This window comes from Mirounga leonina, unplaced genomic scaffold (genome assembly GCF_011800145.1).
Source record: "Mirounga leonina isolate KUSES-001 unplaced genomic scaffold, KU_Mleo_1.0 Mir_94, whole genome shotgun sequence".
NCBI classification, from domain to species: domain Eukaryota; kingdom Metazoa; phylum Chordata; class Mammalia; order Carnivora; family Phocidae; genus Mirounga; species Mirounga leonina.
Window position 1 is genome coordinate 33,385,996 of NW_023270855.1, and position 21,206 is coordinate 33,407,201.

At 47.4% G+C, this 21,206-nt stretch overlaps 1 protein-coding gene across 2 annotated transcripts in view; it reads right to left on the reverse strand.

Moving 5' to 3' along the window:
* The window catches only part of ABHD6 (abhydrolase domain containing 6, acylglycerol lipase), a 51,374-nt gene extending 30,501 nt beyond the window's left edge, over nucleotides 1–20,873 (reverse strand). Inside the window, exons 1-3 of one of the 2 annotated variants that reach the window (XM_034996720.1) lie at nucleotides 20,553–20,873; nucleotides 9,580–9,644; nucleotides 1,963–2,114 (exon numbers count right to left, since the gene is read on the reverse strand). In XM_034996720.1, coding sequence (XP_034852611.1) covers nucleotides 1,963–2,081 — 119 coding nt within the window. In that variant the 5' untranslated portion in view covers nucleotides 2,082–2,114; nucleotides 9,580–9,644; nucleotides 20,553–20,873. The remainder of the gene's footprint in view (nucleotides 1–1,962; nucleotides 2,115–9,579; nucleotides 9,645–20,552) is intronic. The other variant, XM_034996721.1, reaches the window with a different exon arrangement.
* Nucleotides 20,874–21,206: the final 333 nt, after the last annotated feature.

The following is a 21,206-nucleotide window of genomic DNA, read 5'->3' on the forward strand; positions in this document are numbered from 1 at the left end:
TCATGACCTGAGCCGAAGGCAGACGTTTAACGACTGAGCCACCCAGGCGCCCTGTATGGTTTTTTTTTAAGTTTTTATTTTTACTTTTTTTTTAGTAATCTTTTTTTAAAATTTTATTTTATTATGTTATGTTAGTCACCATACAATACATCATTAGTTTTTGGTGCAGTGATCCACGATTCATTGTTTTCATTTTTAGTAATCTCTACACCCAACTTGGGACTCAAACTCACGATCCCGAGATCAAGAGTCACACGTTCTTCTGACTGAGCCAGCAAGGCGCTCCAACACCATGAATGTACTAAAACTACTGAATTAATGCACTTTAAAACGGTGAATTTTATGTTATGTGAATTTTAACTCAATAAAAAGGTGAATTATTTGCTATGAGGTTATTTTTCTTTTCAAAGCTCAAATGTCAAAATTATTCTGACACTCTGGACCCTGAAAGCCTTCTCCTTGACAGCCCAAGTAGGCTGAGGGTGGAAGGGATTATGCAGCCTGGAGGCCGGTTTCCGCATGTGGTGGGTGGAATCGGCCTTTATATAATCACACCTCTGTCTGCAGCCATATCCATGGTGATGGGCCCCATCACCGAACTGCATTCTCTGCCTTGACTGGAGTTAAGAAAGATGGCATTCATGTGTGGAGAGCCATGGTGCCTCTGCCGAGCCACAAGGGGCCCACGACTCTGGGCTCTCCATGGCAGGGGCCACAGGGGGGCCTGGGCCCCCAAGTTCTCTGGCTGCCAGCGCTGCAGGGGAATCACATGGATGCAGCCAGAATCTCAGAGGTGGGTCCTGGGTGACCCTCTGAAAGGGTCACCACTGCCACCCCCCTCCAAGAGGGAGCGGGAGAGTGAGGATGAAAAGCTCCCTTCTGTTCAATTAGCTTCTTTTCAAGGCTCAGAGCCTGGCTGGCAGGCGGAAAATTCCACACTCTAATGAAACAAAAGGGAGCCAGAAAGGAGAGCAGATAAAGGGCACAAGCTGAACACAACCTCTCTGCGTTCTTTCCTCCGTGCATAGAAGGTGGTTCTAACTGCCAGAGTCCCAGTTAAATCTCAACGTGCTTCCCTTCTCCCTGGGGCACAGAGAGGAACCAGGGCTATTTTGGGATTGCCTTCCCCAGGGGACACACACCATGGGGCATGAGGGGTGATTTCTGTTCGGGGCTGCTACATCTTTCACACCTCTCTGGACTTTGTAACAAAGAGAAAGGAGACACAGAGTCTTTGGTAAGCTAGAATTTAAGAACACCGCTGAATGACATTGTGCTCATTTTTACTTTTTAATATTAATTTACTATTTATGGCAAGTACGGCAAACAAATTTTCTGCTTAAGGTAGTAATATTTATTATCACTCTTAAATCGATTTAAGGTAAAAAGAGTGACTTACTCTAAAGAAAATACAAAAGGAAAGTAGAGCTGTTCTACAGCTACAGCAAGACTCATAAAGATGGTACAAGAATAACAATTTTGGAAACTTCTTTTTCTTTCCGTCACTTTACTAATGAACACATTTAGAACAAATCTAAAACCCATTCTGTCCTACCCATGCCATCTCCTTGGCCCTGATCTTTCTAGTTCATTTTTCAGTGCACATCACTGCCCCTGTCACGACATCACTGAGTCAGAATTCAACAACCAAGAAAATACCAAAGGAGCTCCCGTAACCATGCACAATCCTTGCCTGAAGACAGAATCAGTGACTCTGGGAGTGAGGGTGGCCTCCCCGGCAAAGAAGCGATCAGAAACCAGAAAGAAATTTACCCAGTGAGGAGCGACCACCAATTCTTCAAGAACACTCCCCAGACTCAAGACAGGATGTCTTCCAACTTTTCTGTATGTTTGAAATATTTCACAATAAAATGTTGAAAAACCGCCATCAAAAGGACAAGCAGAGAAGACGACACTGCTGTTATGACGCTCTTGAATACTTCAAGTATAAAATTAACTTACCAGTAATAGATTTTTATCAGCGCTGAAGGCCACAGGAGAAACGAGGCTACAAATGCCAGGATTGGGATAGCCAACGTGCCGCCCGCGATCACAAACATGTTAACCACGTCAAGATCCATCCTGCTCTTTAAGACTGGCCGACACCTGCAGGGCTGAAGAGAGTAAATACTGAAACTCTGTCTCAAGAGAAGAGGCAGAGAAGCAAAGTGGGAGACAGAAGGACCCAGAATGAGAGTAAAGGTCAGGAGGGAATAAAAGGCTGACAAGTGCTTAAAAAATCTAAATTGGCACAACAACTAACTACAACAAAGAATCCTTGAGAGGATCCTGGAATTTTTTTGAGCTATAAAGGACACTGTTTAAGCCAATGGAGGGGTGCGCCTGGGTGGCTCAGTCGTTAAGCGTCTGCCTTCGGCTCAGGTCATGATCCTGGGGTCCTGGGATCATGCCCCGCATCGGGCTTCCTGATCAGTGGGAAGCCTGCCTCTCCCTCTCCCACTCCCCCTGCTTGTGTTCCCTCTCTTGCTGTGTCTCTCTCTGTCAAATAAATAAAATCTTAAAAAAAAAAAGCCAATGGGGAAATCTGAGTAAGGACCGGATATGAGATAATATTACTGTATCAGAGACACAATTCTTGAGCGGGGGCGGGGGGGGGCATGAAATTGTGGTTACATTTGTACGTAGGAGGATATCTTTCCTCCTAGGAGATGCCTGCTGAAGCATTAAGGAGTGAAGAATAGTGATATCTGCTACTCAATGTTTGTTTCTGCCGCTCACTTAAAAATTGAGGAAAAAAATGTGGCGAGGAGGGGAGAAGAGAGAACATTAAAACAAATATGATTAACGTTAACCACTGGTGAATCCAGGTGAAGGTTACAAGGTAGTAGTAAGTATTCTTTCAACTTTTTTGTAAGTTTGCAATTTTTAAAAATTAAAAGTTAGAGAGGACAGGGGCGCCTAGGTGGCTCAGTTGGTTGGGAATGTGACTCTTAATTTCGGTTCAGGTCATGATCTCAGTTGAATCAGTATAGCCCCCACTCTGTCGTGTCTTAGGTGTTCACAACACGGTTCATTTTCTCATGGAATGAGAAATACTGCAAGTCCCATCATCCTCTCTAATCAAGAAAATAAGGCCTGCAAGGACCTGTGCAGCGGGGGGTGAGGGGGGTGGGGGGGGTGCTTTGCAACCTGAAGATTCCCAGATGCCTAAGAACAAACCAACATTTCACCAAACAAAACAAAGACTTCTTCAAGAAAATGCATTAATATCCAGCAAATCCTGCCCTTCCTTATATTTCTTGTGAAATGAAGAGATCTCTCCCATATATCTCTGTCAACTGATACATACTTCAATTTTATAATGAATTCATGATGCTGATGATATGACCTCACTGATGTGACTGAACACAGGGGCCAGATGATAAATATTTTGGCACTGGGAGAGCTATAGGGTCTGTCACAACCACTCGATCTGTCACTGTACTGAGAAAGCAGTCACACCCAGCATGTAATAGATGGGAGTGACCGTATTCCAATAAGACTTTATTAGAAATAGGCTGCAGGCTGAATTTGGCCAGCAGGCTGTAAGTGATCGACGTTCGGTATAGCACACCAGAGTCCTGTCCAACAGGCAAGGTGGGTGTTTTATGCTGTTCCATAGGCTGAGAAAACTAAGGCACAAAGAGGTTAAGTAACTTGCCCAAGGTTACTCAGTTGGAAGAGTCGTGATTACGAAACAGGTTTCTGCTTGGACCCACTCCCTTTGCATCAAGTTCTACTTTGTCTAAATTTTTTTTCAAATAGCCTTTTTTCAATCTTTGTAAGCTCTTTGCTGTTAAATACTCACATTCATTGTCATTCCTGATTTCTCCATGAAGATAGGACATTTGCATTTACAATTTTTTAAATTTAAATTTTGTTAGTTAACATATAATGCAATATTGGTTTCTCGCATTGACATGTTTTCTCCCCTACAAAGCGGCTGGTGAACAAGCCCCTCACAGCCTTGGTAGGGGGCAGGGGGATACAGATGCACGTATAGGTGGGTCAGATAGCGCTTTTCAGTCACGTACACACACTCTATCTGGGAACAGTGTTGAATCTGTAGAAATGAAAGTCTTCTCAGGGGCAGAAGCACTGTGTGTGCTTCTGATTTAACTGTCCTCTCAATATCTCAGTCACCATAAGCACGTTCCGGTGCACTTAAGCCATTGCTGGCTTAAGAAAGCTCCTTGCTGGTAGGGCCAATAGTCTATATTCTTTCTCAGTGCCAAGAGGAGCCAAGGACAAAAAGCAAAGTTACAAGATGGGCTCAATCTTCTTTGTTTTAGGGACAACCCCAACTATTCCCAATGATGTTGTAAGAGGGTTTTTTCTTTCAGTAATTACAAAACTCCCTGGAGGAATCGCTAGCCTCAGGGTCAAGGGGTAAGCAAATTACTTTCGGAGTGAAGAGAATTTTACAAATCTGTTTGAACACTGTGGGTCACAAAAGAGTCAACGAGAATAGGACCTGTCAGCTTCAAGAGGACTGTTCCACATTACACAAAGTCCTTAAAAACTGCTGAGGGTTACCATGAATTCCCATGTCTGAGCTGCAGTTAATTACATGATGCTGCTTTGGACGAGGAACTAGAGCATTTTATGCCCAAGGCCAGGACATCACAGGCCATGACATCACAGGCCCTGACACTGAAGATGGTGACCCCAAGGTGAAGGTATGATCATCAAAAAGAGATGTAACGGCTTTGTCAACACCTGCTATGGATGTCCCAATCGGTCTGGGGGAAGGTGTCATCTGGAGCCACCCTCCGTTTCATTGCAGAATGAAGTCTTCGATGAGGAGCTTTTGCACAGCATGATTGATTTAGCAAGGCTGGGACGTATGACAGAGAAGCCTGCACACTTTCCCTGACCAGGTCAAATGTAGACCGGCCATGGATGAAGAAACTAATGCTTTCAAAGTTTTCCTTTGTCTTCTTTAAGATTTTATTTTTAAGTAATCTCTACATCCAACGTGGGGCTCAAACTCAGAACCTCGAGATCAAGAGGTGCACGCTCTACTGAGTGAGCCAGCCAGGCGCCCCCTGAGTTTTCTGTATGCATAAGGAGTAGGAGACTATCCCTACCTCTGCATCATCCTTCATTTTACTTATTTAAAGATTTCGTTTTAAAGATTTTATTTATTTATTTATTTATTTATTGGTCAGAGAGAGAAGACAGCACAAGCAGGGGAAGCAGCAGGTAGAGGGAGAAGCAGACCACCCGCTGAGCAGGGAGCCCAAAGCGGGGCTCGATCCCAGGACCCTGGGATCATGACCCAAGCCGAAGGCAGACGCTTAACCGACTAAGCCACCCAGGCGTCCCATAATCCTTCATGTGAAAAAGGAGTTGCCCTAGCTTTCCTTTAAAAAGGCAGCTCTCGGGGCGCCTGGGTGGCTCAGTCGTTGAGCGTCTGCCTTCGGCTCAGGTCATGATCCCAGGGTCCTGGGATCGAGCCCCGCGTCGGGCTCCCTGCTCCGCGGGAAGCCTGCTTCTCCCTCTCCCCCTGCTTGTGTTCCCTCTCGCTGTCTCTCTCTGTCAAATAAAATAAAATAAAATAAAATAAAATAAAATAACATAAAATAAAATAAAATAAATAAATAAAACTCTTTCAAAAAAATAAAATAAAAATAAAAAGGCAGCTCTCCTACCCCGCTGAGGTTTGTTTATAGGATACTCTGTGTACCCAGAGGAGAGGTTGGAGATAGGAAAACGGAACCCTTGTGAACCTGGAGCCACCAACGATGGAAAATCAACTACAGGGTGGAAAATGGAGTTGGCCAAAGGACGGGGCCCATACAGCCAATGCCCTGCAAGATGACGTTAGGGAGCAGGAGGATGCTAAATAATGCTCAGGGCTCCCCAGCACTAACCGGGTAACATCACACTGACAACCATACTGAGAAGTCGGCTTCCGGTTCTTTGTCCGTTCTGCCTCGGTCAACGGAACTCTCAGTACGGTGTTATTAGATACCTCTCTAAGCCTTCGCCTCCCGGGAGCAACAGTCCCTAGCTACTTAATAACATGGTTTCTTTGTGTTGATTTTTACAGTTTCTTCCTTCCTTCCTTTCTTTTTTGAAGATCTAATTGTCTTTATTAAGCCATTCATGAATGGGGCAGCATCCCATCTAGCAAGTAGAGAGAGATTTCCAATTTATAGTAGGGATGCAAATTAATTTTTAAAATTAAGTTAAAAGGAGTCAATTTCAAGAACAATGCGAACTAGGCTAAGTATCGGTCTTGCGACAATCATAATTGTGAAACACCAACGGCTGCCCCTGGGGTGGATCCACATGAGTGAGGGCTGGGCCCCAACCGGGCTGGGGGTGGAACATTCCAGCTGGTTCTCTCCTACCAGGCTCTTCCACACACCAGCTGCGAGGGCTTGGTTTCCTCAACCCATTAAATAAGAACATTCATCCAAATCACCTCTTTGGTCTTTTCCTACTCTGAAGACTTAAAATGTTTCTGAAATGATACCAGGCAATTAAAGAGGAGGATCTGGTTTGCACCCCTCGAGAATCTTATTCCTTGTTGCCTGTTCCCACAACCTAAAACAGTACCAGGCAAATATCTGTGGCTTGACAATGTATATTGCCCCACTTATTGAAAAAGATTGAAAAAGAGGGGGAAAAAATGCACTCACTTTACGTCTCTGCTGAGTAAAAGCGAGGCATCCCAGGGTTAAGGACAATGATCTCCGTGGCCTCGTGGCACAGTGTGAAGAGAAACTACTTTAGGAAGAAGAGAGCTGGCTGTTAGGACACCAGGGAGAATAACACACTCTCACATCCCAGATTGGAGCCTGCCACCCAGCCTCCTCCCGTTAGCGTCCAAGCTGTGCATTTGGGGCCATTGTCTCTGAATACAGGGGTGAAGACTAATTGGATAGAGGATACACCAGTGGATCCACATACACATGGCATCTCCAAGTCCCTAGTCTGGGTGGGGGAGTAAGGCATAATGAGTCACAATGGTCCTTCCATGTACTCACTGATTTTGGAAAACTGGGAATCCTGAGTTCCAATACCTTCATCTTAGGGTATAATGCAAAATTCTAAGAAAAAATAGAATGTGAAACATTTTCAAAGAATCTTGCCTTTCCCTAGATATCTTACCCATATACCATCATATCTGACAGACTAAAGTCCTGGTCTCTTCAAAATAATGATTACTATAACAATGGTAGCAACGGTAATAACCAGGACCACCACCACCACAGCCAAAGATGTGAGAGCCACAACCTCCATCTATGGAATAACTACTGGATGCCGAAAATTGTTCCTACAATGTTTTCCACAAGGAAAACGCTAAGTCCCTAAAATCTGAGTATAATATCCAAGCCCTTAAATATTATAAATATTGTTGCATCCACCTAACACTGCTTTTTGAAACTAGGTTCTTATCAAGATAAACCAATCCCTCAAAACTATCACTAACGATTAACAGCTAGAAAAAATACAAAGATGGTAAGATTCTCGTATGTGGAAGCCCCAGGACTTGATGAGACAATAATTCAAGAAATGGTAAGTTCTTTTTTTTTTTTTAATTTGTAATCTCTACACCCAACGTAGGGCTCGAACTCATGACCGCACAATCAACAGTCAAATGCTCTTCTGACTGAGTCAGCCAGGCACCCCAAGAAATGTGCAGTTCTAACTTCTTTTTTTTTTTTTTTTAAAGATTTTTATTTATTTATTCATGAGAGACAGAGAGAGAGAGGCAGAGGGAGAAGCAGGCTCCCAAGGAGCAGAGAGCCCGATGCGGGACTCGATCCCAGGATCCTGGGATCATGACCTGAGCCGAAGGCAGACGCTTCACCATCTGAGCCACCCAGGCGCCCAGCAGTTCTAACTTCTTATCATATATATCATCTCCATCATGGAAGAAAATCACACTGAAATTTCCAAATAAGCAGTTAAGCTTGCTCAGTCATCACTGAAAGTGTGGCATGGCCCCCAGGATTACCACCACGAGGTGCCCAACTCTATGCCCTCCTTGTCTTATTGTCCCTACCTCAGTCTGGCTGAGCCCTTTCCTCCTCTGTGCTTTGCAGCTCTGACAGCCCTATTAGTGATTAATTTTTTAATTAATTTCATTTTTAATTAATTAATTAAAAAATTTTTTAAAGCCCCATGCTCAGTGTGGGGCTTGAACTATGACCCTGAGATCAAGAGTTACACACTCTACTGACTGAGCCAGCCAAGTGCCCCTGACAGCCCTGCTGTTGAAACGAGCACACCTGACCTGGATCCTGAGATGCTATCCTCTCTCTCCCCACCGATATTCCCATCATGCGCTCCTCACTCTCTCCCCCTCGATATTCCCATGATGCTCTCCTCTCTCTCCTGATCTTCCTATCATGCTCTCCTCACAGTCTTCCGTGGAAAGCTCTCCATCCCTACATCCTCCACCATTCCCTCCTTCAGGAAATTCAGAACTCAACATGCCTGGCCAGAACCCCCTTCCAGACTTTTCTAAAAGCCTGCCTGACCACCTGCATGACTCAACAGTCTTACCACGTCCCAGACACATCTCTCCCCCTTCTCATTCATTTCTGCTGACAGTCTCCCCATCAATCTAGCCTCCCAGAGGCCAATACATCTTTCACTCTTCCCACTCCTCTTATGCAAAAGTGGAGAGGCGCCAGCGCTGGAGCCAACTTGTGTGAGTCTAGACAAACGAGGCCGTTCAATACATGACTATTTAAATGTAATTAAATAAAATTCAGAGTTCAGTGCTTCAGTCACACCTGTCACATTTTAAGTGCATGGTAGGGCCACACAGGAAGAGGAGCACAGTTTTAGGGGGTTTATACCCCTGAAAGCCTCATGCCACCAATTCCTGAGGCTGATGCTGTCCAACACATCCTAGGAATGTCGGGAAGGAAGACAAATTCCCAGCAAGTGTGAGTCAGACTACAGCTACCTCAGCCACCACACTGGGTCCAGGTCCTCATTTCTTCTTGCTCCCATTCTGTCTCAGCCCGAACACTAGTTGCCAGGGGAACCTTCACAACTCCCACCCATACATTAGGCTGCCCTGGTCGAATGTGAACTCGAACCACTCAATACGATCCCAACCCAGCTTCCTGGACCAACTCCCACATCTCTGCCTGCACCCCGAATAACCACCTCCTGTCCCCACGCCACCCTGCACAGCCTCACGCTCTGTCTCTCCTCAGGCTGTTCCTTTCTGTGGAGCACAACCATGTCCTGGCTGTTAGATGAACTCCTCTCCGCCTCTGGGCTAATTCAAGCATCACACTCCCCAGGAAAGCATCCTGTTTCCTTCCCAGAGGCTCAGATCTTCCAGACTCCCTTCAAACTCAGAGTCTTTCTCCTGGCACAGGCTTTGAGAACTGTCCATAGGGGGCTTTGGGGCATGTAGCTGACCTTCAGGTGCCCACACCCTTCCCCACCAAACCAACTAAACCAGAGAAATCACCCACCACAAGTTGGCCTGGAGAGGGGTTTGGGGGAAGCTTACAGAGGAGCCCCAAGCTCATTGAGGGCTGCTTGTTTTTTGTTTTTTGGTTTTTTTTGTAATCAACAGTGTTGAAAATCCATACTCACTCTTCAAAGAACACAGCCTTCTTTCCCAACTGCTACTGGCTCTGGCAGAAGCTGAAAATGAGATTCTGGAATCACAAGAAAGAAAATGACAAAGCATTAAATCATATTAGAGAATATGAATGAAGTGCTAACAGCCACAAAATTGCTGGCTTCGCTGGAGGCGGAGTGCTCTCCTCCTCCGCACAGGCAGAGTACAAATATCCTGCGGCTTTATTGCCCACCTCTTGTTCAAGTCACCCCTCCCAATTAAGCAACCGGCACAAAGGGCAGGGTATGTCAGATAATGAGCAGGGCCTAGGAAGGCATGCAGAAGGTCATAGAAGAGATCTGCAGTGAGAGGACAAAACAGGGAGGGACCTGGTGATTCCGGGGCTGGGGTGGGGAGAAAGGCGGGGGGGGGGGGGGGGGGGGGGGTAGGGGTTGTCAGGCATACTGAGGCAAAAGGGGACTCTGGGACCTACAAATGTAACTAAGACCCCCAAATAAAGATTGAATCTCACCTTCTCCATTCGGGATTAGGGTTTACCTCAAAGTTGTACTCAGAAAGGAATGAGAAGGGGCGCCTGGCTGGCTCAGCGAGTAGAGCATGCAACTCTTGATCTCAGGGTTGTGAGTTTGAGCCCCATGTTGGGTGTAGAGATTACTTAAAAAAATTTTTTTTAATTAAAAAAAAAAAGAGAGAAAGGAATGAGAAGAAGGTGGCAACCAGTGGACAAATGAGGATCATGTTTCTCCCCGAGTGGCCAGTGAGAGGGCACCCCACAGCTCAAAACCAGGGCTGGACAGAAAGCCCTGGCAAAGGCATCACGGCGGGAGAATGAGGGGCCAGGCAAGGGAAGGTAAAATCCACAAAACCCCTGAACTATTTCAGAGGAGTCAGTGAGGAACCATGGGACCATGGAGGTTCTAGAAGAAAACACGAGACCTGTTTGAAAATACCTCCACGGGGAAAGTCTAAGTCAGATACAAGACGCAGAGGCCATAACAAAAAGATGAATACATTCACCGCATAAAATATTTTCAAATGTCCACAGGGAAAGAGAGACCACGAACAAGATTAAGATTTGTCAATATAAATCAGAGGCAAGAGACTAATTTCCTGAATGTATAAAAGGTTCCTACAAATCAATTAAAACAACAACGAAATCCAATAGAAAAATGGGCAAATGATCTGAGTAGCCGATTTACCAGAAAGGAAATGACTCTTGAACATATAAAAAGACCCTCAATCTCATTTATAATAAGAGAAATGCAGATTAAACCTACAAGGTAATGGCAATCTTCATTTATCCCACTGGCAAAGAACAAAAAGTTCACTAACAGACTGTCGCTGAGGCTGGAACAGGCACCAACTTCCAGTCCCATCAACAAGTTCTATCTATGGATGGCAATCTGGTAACAATCTGAGGCAATGTAAACCATACATTCCTTCGACTTGACCGTCTCACTTCTCAGAGTTTGTGTTTATACCTAACGTGAAATCATGCTTGCGCAAGTTATTTGTTACAGTAGTATTTATCATGGCAAAAGACTGGAATTAACTCATACGCTCACTTCTAAGGGGGCCTGTTAAGTAAATGATGGTATAACTTTATAAAGGACTATTATGTACAGCCATTAAATACAAATAAAATTAAATGTAAGCCATAAAATAATGACCTCCAAGGATTGTTGTTAACTCAAAAAACCAAGGAACGGGGCCACCTGGGTGGCTCAGTCGGTTGAGCGTCCAACTCTTGATTTCGGCTCAGGTCATGATCTCAAGGTCGTGAGCTCCACTGCTGGTTCTGAGCTCGGTGCTGGTGTGGGGACTGCTTAAGATTCTCTCCCTCTACCCCTCCCTGCCTCTAAAACAAACAAACAAAACCCCAGGAACAGTAGAGAGTGGATAGAATAACACCTCTTGCATTAAAGGAAGAGAGGAGAGAAAGAGGGGAGGAATGGAGAAAGAGAAAGAAATATGTTTATATATGTATGAAATGTTTCCGGACCATAAGATAACCACAAGAAACTGGTTATCAGGGCTGCCACTGGGAAGGGAAACAGGGGGACCAGAGAAGGAGATGAGGGAGACTTGTCACTTGATATCCTTTTGTATCTTTTGAATTGCTACTATGTGCGTGTATAAGGTTTTCTATACTTAATTACAAAATATAAAATCCTCAAATAGAAATGGTCTATCCCCATTGTCCAATACAGTAGCTGCTAGCCACATGTGACTGTTTAAATTGATTGAAATTAAATAAAATGTAAAATTCAGTTCCTCAGCTGCACTAGCCACATTTCACATGGTCAAGAGCCACAGGTAGCTAGTGGCTACCAGACTGGGCAGTGGACATAGAGCTCATTTTCATCATCACAAAGAGTTCTACTGGCTAGTCCTGGACTCTATGTTAGTTAAAATGGCCCACGTGAGCAAGCAACCAAACCTTAATTGTTTCGCATGATCAGCGAAGAACTACAAATGTGAAGGCTATTAGCCTACAAATCCTTCTCCCTCTACACAAGCTAAAAGGCCAGGCCACCTACTAGAATAACAAAGACCAGGGAGGGTTCCTGCCCTGTGTGACTACCCAAAGGTTATGTCAGTTTGACATAAACTTCAATCCTCAAAGGTCAAAGTCCAGCACTCTAAGAAGATAAGGATTTCCATTCTGCAACCATACATGTGCATAAACTGGAAATGCATAATCTGGGAGAGGTACTGATAAGAGGATCCCTTGGTCCCACTTGGTGCCAAAGTGCTAGCAACTGGTACCCCCTAGGGATTCTTACTTAAGAACCAGCCAACCCCGAGCCCCTCTCCTTTGCTTCTACCACCTGGGGCAGCTCTGTGGGCAAGGAAACTCAGCTTAGCCAGGCTGGTCCTGTAGGCAGGGAATTAGAGAACCAGATAATCCTGCTACCCGATTCGCTGGAGAAAGGACACGGTGGGGGTGGGGGTGGGGGGAAGGCAGCTGAATCAGGGGCTCAGCTGGAAGATAAGTGGCTTATATATCTGGCAGCATATCTTCTAAAAAATTGTACTGGCCAAGAAACAAGGCAATAAAATACACAACATGTGACCTGACCTAGATGAGCACCTTCAAAATATCAGCCTTGGGGGGGGGTGTCAAGATCTAGGTTGATGATAGTCTGACCTAACTGCCTGCTTGAAAACATGTTGAAAACAAGAAAACCCTCCAGAAATACGAGCCAGTCTTCCTGCTGGATCAAAGAAGCGCCAAAGTCACTTGACCTTTCACTTCAGAAGACCCCACCGTCTTCAGGCTCTCGGGGAGCCCAGACGTAGCTTTGATCCCAGCATTTGGCCCGCGGATTACTGCGGATGCATGCACTGTCATCAGCTGAGGTCACCTCTCAAAGGTAAAGTGCTAGAAAGAGCATCATTTAAGTGATTATTTTCCACATGACTGAAAGGAATTAAAATAGCCCTCTATATGGGTACGCAATGGCACAGGGCCTAAAATAGAACCTCAGCACCCAAAACACAGTCTCCCATTGCTAAATCTGTGCTTCACCAATAAAAGGAAAAGCAAGGAGATTAAAGAGGGTTTTGTCATTTCTAAAGGAGGTGAAGTTGGTCGGTAGCATTTTCTAACTGCAGGAACAAAGTCGGCCTTAGACAGAAGGGAGTTCTGTTTGTAAGAGCCCGGAGGTTTTTTATCAGGACAAGATTTCTGGCTCCCAGCAGAGGCTCAGCATTCAGGGCCCTTTGTGAGCTGGTCCCCACCTTCTATCTAGCAGAATCTCCTCCCAGAGGAGATCTCTGTGACCCTGGAGAATTAGCATCCAAAAAAGGGACCTGCGGTGAAGCCACACGGGAAAGTTCACAGTTAAGAAAAAAAAAACACAGGGCGCCTGGGTGGCTCAGATGGTTAAGCGTCTGCCTTCGGCTCAGGTCATGATCCCAGGGTCCTGGGATCGAGTCCCACATCGGGCTCCCGGCTCAGCGGGGAGCCTGCTTGACCCTCTCCCCTCTCATGCTGTTTCTCTCTCACTCGCTCTCTAAAAAATAAATAAAATCTTTAAAAAAAAAAAAAAAAAGAAGAAAACAAAACACAGTTTGGTTTAGAACTTAATCCAAATAAAAAACCCCCCAAAATCAAATGTATTTTTTTTTTAAGATTTTATTTATTTATCTGACAGAGAGACAGCGAGAGAGGGAACACAAGCAGGGGGAGAGGGAGAGGGAGAAGCAGGCCTCCCGCTGAGCAGGGAGCCCGATGCAGGGCTCGATCCCAGGACCCTGGGATCATGACCTGAGCCGAAGGAGACGCTTAACGACTGAGCCACCCGGGCGCCCCCAAAATCAAATGTATTTTAAAAGCAAGAGTAAATATTGAACAAAATGAAAATGAGGTCATAACTGCAATCCTGTGCTAAGTCTTAGAACAAAGAATTAAAGTCTCACGTGGACTGTCTTAGAGTATGATGAATCTTTCCGGTTAGTATTTGGTTATCACAGTGCTATCCCAAAGAGGACATTTTTTTTTTTTAAAGATTTTATTTATTTATTCATGAGAGACAGAGAGAGAGACAGAGGCAGAGGGAGAAGCAGGCTCCCCGCGGAGCAGGGAGCCCGATGCGGGACTCGATCCCAGGACCCTGGGATCATGACCTGAGCCGAAGGCAGACGCTTAACCGACTGAGCCACCCAGGCATCCCCAAAGAGGACATTTTTACAAACATAACTTATTGATCTCTCAAGGGCTTAATTCTTTGATTTTCAAAGAATTGATTTTTTAATTCATTTCTCCCCCTTCTCTTCATCGGGTCTCACGTTGCCAGATCCTCATCTATTACTGCCTTGACACGTCATTTAAGCAGTTCTCCAACATCGCTTGCTTTGATTTCATGAAATCCTGCCTCTCTCACAAGAGTTACAATTTCACTTTCCACTCTTTGTCCTGTACCTATTTGCAAACGTCCTAGGAGCTGGGAGAGACAGATGACCCAGACATGGATGCTCCTGGAGCCCGGCTAGACAACAGGGTTGAAAACAGAGGGAGGGATGATGGCATCAGACCTCAGTTTGTAAGTGGCAAGCCCATTACTGAATATCTTCCTGCAATGATGACTTCTGCTTCCCCTCTGTGACCTGGAAACTGTGGGGAGTCAGATACCAGAGATGCTGATAGTCTGACCCTCTGGGGACTGTACCTGAACTGGCTTTTTATTTCTCTCCATTTCCCCCACTCTCTCTCCCCGGAGGATACCCTTGACCTACCCCTATATTCTCCTTTACAAGTCTTTCTGGCAGAGCTAGGAGTTATCTCCTTCAATGTACCTTCCCTCAGCACCGCCACACCCCCATTTGTAACCTCCATGCCTCAGATATTTTGTAGGGATGCTTCTCTCTCATGGCACTGGTGATTTGTGCCTTTAAGCATGGGACCCGTGAGAACACCAGCTGTACCCTCCACTAGGCGGCAAGTCTCCAAGACGAGTCTTACTACATCTCTGCATCTGCCACAGCACTTCAGGACCGTGCCTTGCCCTCAGAGGGCACTTAGTCAATATCAAATGATAAGCTAGGAGGTCAGGAATCAACAGGGCTGCCCACTAGGGCCACCGCAGGCCATTCCTTCACTTTGTTATGATGGGCACCAACAAAATGAACATTCATCAGAGCGCTGAGTTTTAGAGGCCTTCTCCAGATGGGCAGTTGGGACCCAGAGAAGTTAAGCAGGCTGTCCAATGTCACACAGCTCTTCTCTGCTTCCAATCCACCAGCGGCTCACAGTGGCCCTCAGCATGATTTACAAGGCTATGGAGGATAGGATTTACTACCTGCCTGTCTCTCAAGCATTATCCTCTTCTATCACCCACCTCTTTCCTTCAATGAGCCACAATCCCTGATATGTCATACTCTTTCACACCTCCGAGCCTTTGGCACACATGGTATTCTCCCTCGCCTGCCTTTTCTCCCTTCTGCCTGGTGAGCTCCAGCTCATTCCACAAGTCTTGGCCATGAAGCGCAGCCCCAGTCTGTAAATGCTCCGCTGAGGATTCAGTTTTGCAGCTCTATAAACCGGGTTCAAATCTCTGCTCTGCTACTGACCTGCTGTGTGACCTTGGCAAAGTCACTTCACCTCTTAGGGCCTCGGTAAAAGGACGAAATGAGAGGGTGCACGGAGACTGCTCAACGCAGTGACTGGCGCACACCAAGCGCTCACTCTGGACAGCTGGGAAGATCTCACCAGCCCTCGCAGGCCCAGGGAGGGAGCCCTGCCACACCCCCACCCCTCCCTCCCCTGCAGTGCCACCGTGCCTGGGGCTCTCAGACGCTTGAGGCTACGGGCATGTCTGTGTTGCTATCTTTATACTCCCAGAGTCTGGCCCCTAGCTCCATTACCAAATTTCATCACATAGAAGGCTTAAATCTTGCTCTGCGTATATATCACAAGGCCAACACCCAACACCAAGAGCCACAGCCTCGGGAAAACAGCCTAAGGCAAAGGCTGCTGCTACTTCAGATAATTAACAAAAAGAATAGGATCCCAACCTGTGGGCAGTAAGAACCTCTGCCCACACCTTTCACAGGCTGCCCCGTACCCCTGAATCAGCAGTTTCCTTGGTGCAGCCCCAAACACATCCAAATACAGGCGGAGACCCCCTCCGTGGCTTCTGGGTTTGGAAAGCCTGGAAGATGGTCAAGAGGGTTTCGGAGGGCCCAGTGTAGGAGAATATCTTGATCTTCTTTGAAGAGACAACTACATCCAAAGTCAGAGAGGACTTGGGTTTGCGGAAATTGCATCTAGATCAGGGTTTCTCAACTGTGGCACAACGGACATTCTGGGCTGCCTAGTTCTTTGTTGTGGGGGGCTATCCTATACACTGTAGGATATTTGGCAGCATCCGGGGGCCCCTACCCACTCGATGCCACCCCTAAGTTGTGACAAGCAAAAATGTCTCTAGACGTTGCCAAATGCACCCGGGGGGCAAAGCTGCCCTCAGTTGAGAGCCCTTCTGGAGGAAGTGAGCCCACTCGACTCCAACCCTGGATTTATGTCTGCAGTAAATCAGTGAGGAGCATTCTTAGCCACTCACCGTATCTGCCTTAAAACGATGTCTTCCAGTCCTCAGGGATTTTTTTTTTCTAAGTTCACAGTCTAGAAGGCAGTTGTTCTCAACCCTGGCCATGCAGAATCTCCCAGGGAGCGTTTTAAAAATATAGATTCCGGGATACCACCCCCAGAGATTCAGATTCACTGGGCTTGGGGCAGAGGCAGGACATGGGTATTTTTTAAAAATTCCCTAGGCGGTTCTAACATGCAGCCAGGATGGAGAAGCATTGCCGGAAGACATTCCATGTGCTTCCATCTCCCCCATCCTTTGAATCTGGCAGTGTTAAAAGCCAGTGAACCAGAAAACCAAAATGAAGCTAAGGGGATTTAAGTAACAACCTCATTCTTGACAACAAAACATCCTCGGCACACTCCATTTCTTGGCCTCCAGATGACTTGCTAGAAAGAATGGAACTTAACCCCGTAATCATGCAGTTTGCCCGTGGCTTTATTGATCTAAACAGTGCCTTCCCATAAAACTTTCTGGGAAGATGGAAATGTTCTCTATCTGCTCTCCCTAATATAGTAGCCACTGGCCACCCATGGCTATCGACCACTTGAAATATGGCCCGTGTGACTTAAGAAGAGAATTTTAAATTTTATTTAATTTGAATTTGATGGCCACCATATTAATAGCATGAAAAATATTTGTGTCCCTGCAGGGTCACAAAAATAAAGTCCCGTAGGCTGCTAAATGCTACGGAACCGTGAAAATTTACAAAAATATATGCCTTAGAATATCTAAACTCAACAGTCTTAAAATGATCAAATGGGAACCTAACTTACCCTAATGATCAAATTAGGAGACATTTTAAAATATATTTTTTTTCAACCAGCAGAGCCGGCTTCCCCACATATTCCAAACACTTAGCTTTGAGGGACACATTCCTGGCCCTTTACTTTTGGAGCATTCATCACTGTAAAAAGTGATCTAATCATCAAAATAACCAGGAGTTGGTAAAGAATATGACACAGGGAAGTTGATTTCTACTCTGAGCCGCTTACTAGCGTACTAGGGAAAAACACTCACCCCAGCTTTCCTTCCCTCCAAATCCAAAGTAAACCTTTGATTCAAACCTCTCGCCCCCAAGACAAGCCTGAAACAACACACAGTGCAAACCAAGGTCACCTCTAAGAATCAGCTTTTTTTCCCCTCGTATCAGTAAGTTTCACAATTACTTACAATTTCATGAACTGCATTCACACTCATTCTAGGTGTGTGGAGCCTCACAGAACTCAAAGCTCACAGATTTTTAAAGCTAAAAAACAGAAAGGCGATTGTTTTCGCCAAGGCAATGGATGGTTTAGAGTCTAAGAAAGCACCACAGGCCTTTCTGAGTACACACACAAAATGCCTACCTCAGGGAACCTAGCTGGCTCAGCTGGTGGAGCGTGCGACTCTTGATCGAGGGGTTGTGGGTTCAATCCCCACGCTGGGTGTAGAGATTACTTAAAATCTTTTTTAAAAAATGCTTTCCTCTCCTTGGCTGGGATTCCTTTGGCCCACCTCTAAGCAGAGTCAGTGTGAGTCATTTAGTAATGATTTAATATGTCTCCAGTAATTCAAAGAAGGGGTCAACACTAACTCTTCCTAATAGCTGGTGCTTACTGAGTGCTCACCACCTGCTGGGCCTTGTACTCTATTTTATCTAAACCTTATCACTGCCTTCTGAAGCAGGTGCCATTACCAGAAGTTAAGGCTCAGAGAGGTCAGGTAAAAGGCCCATGGCCACACAGCTAGCAGTGGCAGCAGTGGGATTAGGACCCAAGCCTCTCTGATTTTCTGGTGGGAATCCTCTGGGTTATGAGCAAAAACAAACATGTAGTTATAATGTTAGGTACCATGCTGAGCCATTCTCCCATGACCAGGCCGTAGCTCAATGAAGGGAGTCTGGTGTTGCGGCATTCAGAAATTCTGAGCCTATTCTTACTTCAGAATCCACACCATACCCCCATGGACCCTTTCTCTCTCTCTCTCTCTCTCTCCCTTTGTCCTGGGGCTTCATCAGGCAGATGGTTAGAGGGGTCTTGGGGAGTGCTTCTGATTCTGCCAGCACAGTTGCACCAGAAAGCATAAGCAGATACATGCAGATAGAACTTTCCAAATGCCATCATGTGGGTGGAAGGTAAGGATCCCAGGGGAGAAAGGAATCGCTTTCAGTTGGGGGCAGGGGAACAATCAGAGGGGCATTCCTGGAGGGGACCGCTGAGCTGGAGCTAAAGGGTAGGTTAGGTTGAGACATCAGAGATTCCAGGGAGGGCATTCCTAAAGGAGAAGACAGCCTAAGCAAAGGCAGCAGCTCACCTCCTGGGTTATAGCAAAGGAAGCAGATGGGGAAGGGGAAGATCAGGATGCAAACGGGGAGGGGGAGGGAAAGAATCTCCAGGGGCCTAGGCTGATGGGTTGGGGCAGAACTGGGAGCCCAGGAAGTAACGACTGAGCATCCCAGGCCATGTTTAGCATACCAACCCTGGTACTTCTTAGCTGTGTGGCCTCCAGCACATCCCTTCTCTCTGGGCATCAGTCTCCTTGAGGAGGACACCCAGTTCCCTCTGTTGGTCTGAGTACCTACTTTTAGAAAAATTGGTGCTAAGAACATAGGTTATTGATCTTATTTCTAACTTCCTATATTATAAAAATGTTGATAAGAATTTATTAGTTACAATTGGGTAAAAATTAAGTCTAGTGATTCAGAATCGGGGGCTTTGAGGTCAGATTCCCTGTGTGTCCTGGGAAGGGGACACATTCTTCCTCTGAGAAATGGGCATAACATCGGTACCTACCTCATGCATGGAGCTGTTGGGAGAAGTAAAGCAGGTAATCTAAAGGTGCTAGGACTGGATCTGGCAGCCAGTACTTGCTTCTTCTATGTCAGCTATTACTTATAATAAACTCTTAGCTCCCAGCCAGGTAGACTAGCCATGAGGGAGAGGTGAGGCAAATGCCGACCTCCAGTCCAAGTTGAGACCTCTTCTTAATCAATCAGACTCTGAGGCATAAGAAGGTCTCCAGATACATATCCCAGATTGCACAGGCTCTAGACCCTCCCCTCAACCTCTTCCTCCTTCCCTATTTCATTCACTCTGTCAACTTGGCCTCCTCCACTCGAATGCGGATACAGGGGTGCAAATCTTGCATGTGCTCTGCCCTGCAGCCTGCGTTACACAATCCCAGTTTCCAAGGCTGCCAGGAAGGCAGCGAAGGTGTAGGCGGAGGATGCTGGCGGTCGTGGGGCAGCACCTGGCTGTCGGGGTGGTTGGACCAGCATCCTAACTCAAGGAGGAGGGAGAAGAGGGCCGGGAGGAAAGGGCATGAGGCTGAGAAAATTGGGGCCGAGGTGAGCTAAAAGGCTGCTGGGGGTAGGTACTGGCCGGGGGAGGTCCCGAGGGGCGAAGATATCTGGGGCGGGACGGGGGTCGGTGCCATTAGCTGGGAGGTCGAACTCAGTAAGTGGTTAGAACGGGGGTACAGGAGCCTCCAAACCATCCAGGCACCAGGAGGGGCGCACAGGGGCTGGTGCCGGAGCCAGCGGTGGGAGGCGGAATAGAAAGAGGGTGCAGGTCCCCGACCCACCCTCACCTTGTCCCTGGGCTTAGGGCGGTAGGCAAGCTCGGGGAGTGAGGGCACCTGGGATTCGGGAATGTCGAACGTGTCCAGGCACTGCAGGGGAGCGCGCAAGGGCTGATGCCGGAGCGAGGGAACCGAGTAGAAAGCGAGGCGCAGGTCCCCGACCCATTTCGCCCCGTGTGCCGCTTGCGGGGAGGCCAGGCAGCCCTGACTCGAGAAGTGGAGGGTGGGTCACGGGGCCATAAGGGAGAGACCCCAGACACCCCCCCCTTCAGGTGCGCATCCCCCGCCCCGGCCCGCCCCAGCCCGCCCCGCCGGCGCACACTCCATCTGACCTCAGGCGCCTGGGTCGCGCCGCCGGATCCGGACGCCCGTCTTCTGGCCCCAGCCCCGCTCGCGTCCGGCAGCAGCGCTCGTGCCCGCGCCGCTCAGTTCCCGGCGCCGGGCTCTGCTGGACGCCTTAAAGGCGCGGCGCGCCGGCCTGCGTCAGCCGACAGAAAAGCCGGCTCCGCCCGCGCCGGCTCCTCGCGCCGCTCCGCCGCTGCCTGGTCCGGTCTACCGCCGAGCCCGCACGGGAACCCTCAGCTCCTCGGCTGCGCCGCTCACAGCGTTACACCCAGAGGGGCAAGTTAGCGCCTCGCACATCCCGACCTCGGCAACCTCGGCAACCTGTCTCCCAGCATCCAAGAGTTCAGGCCGGAGGGCCAACACCTACTGCGTTCGCGCGCAGCGCCAAGTGCAGGGGGCGGAACCGGCCGCCCCGCCCCGCCCCGCCCCTAAAGGGCGCTCTCGGCGAGGGGAAGGGCTGGGGACCCAGGGAGCCACAGTTCCACGGCGCGATGCCAGCGTTCGTCGAGGCACTGGTTCCTTGTTTACTGAGCACCTACTATGTGCCTGGTGCTGTTGGGCCCGCGCCGTCAAAGTGACTCTGGCTGGATCTCTGCTCTCAAAGGGCTCAGAGGGACAGGCCCAGGTTCACAGGCAAGCTT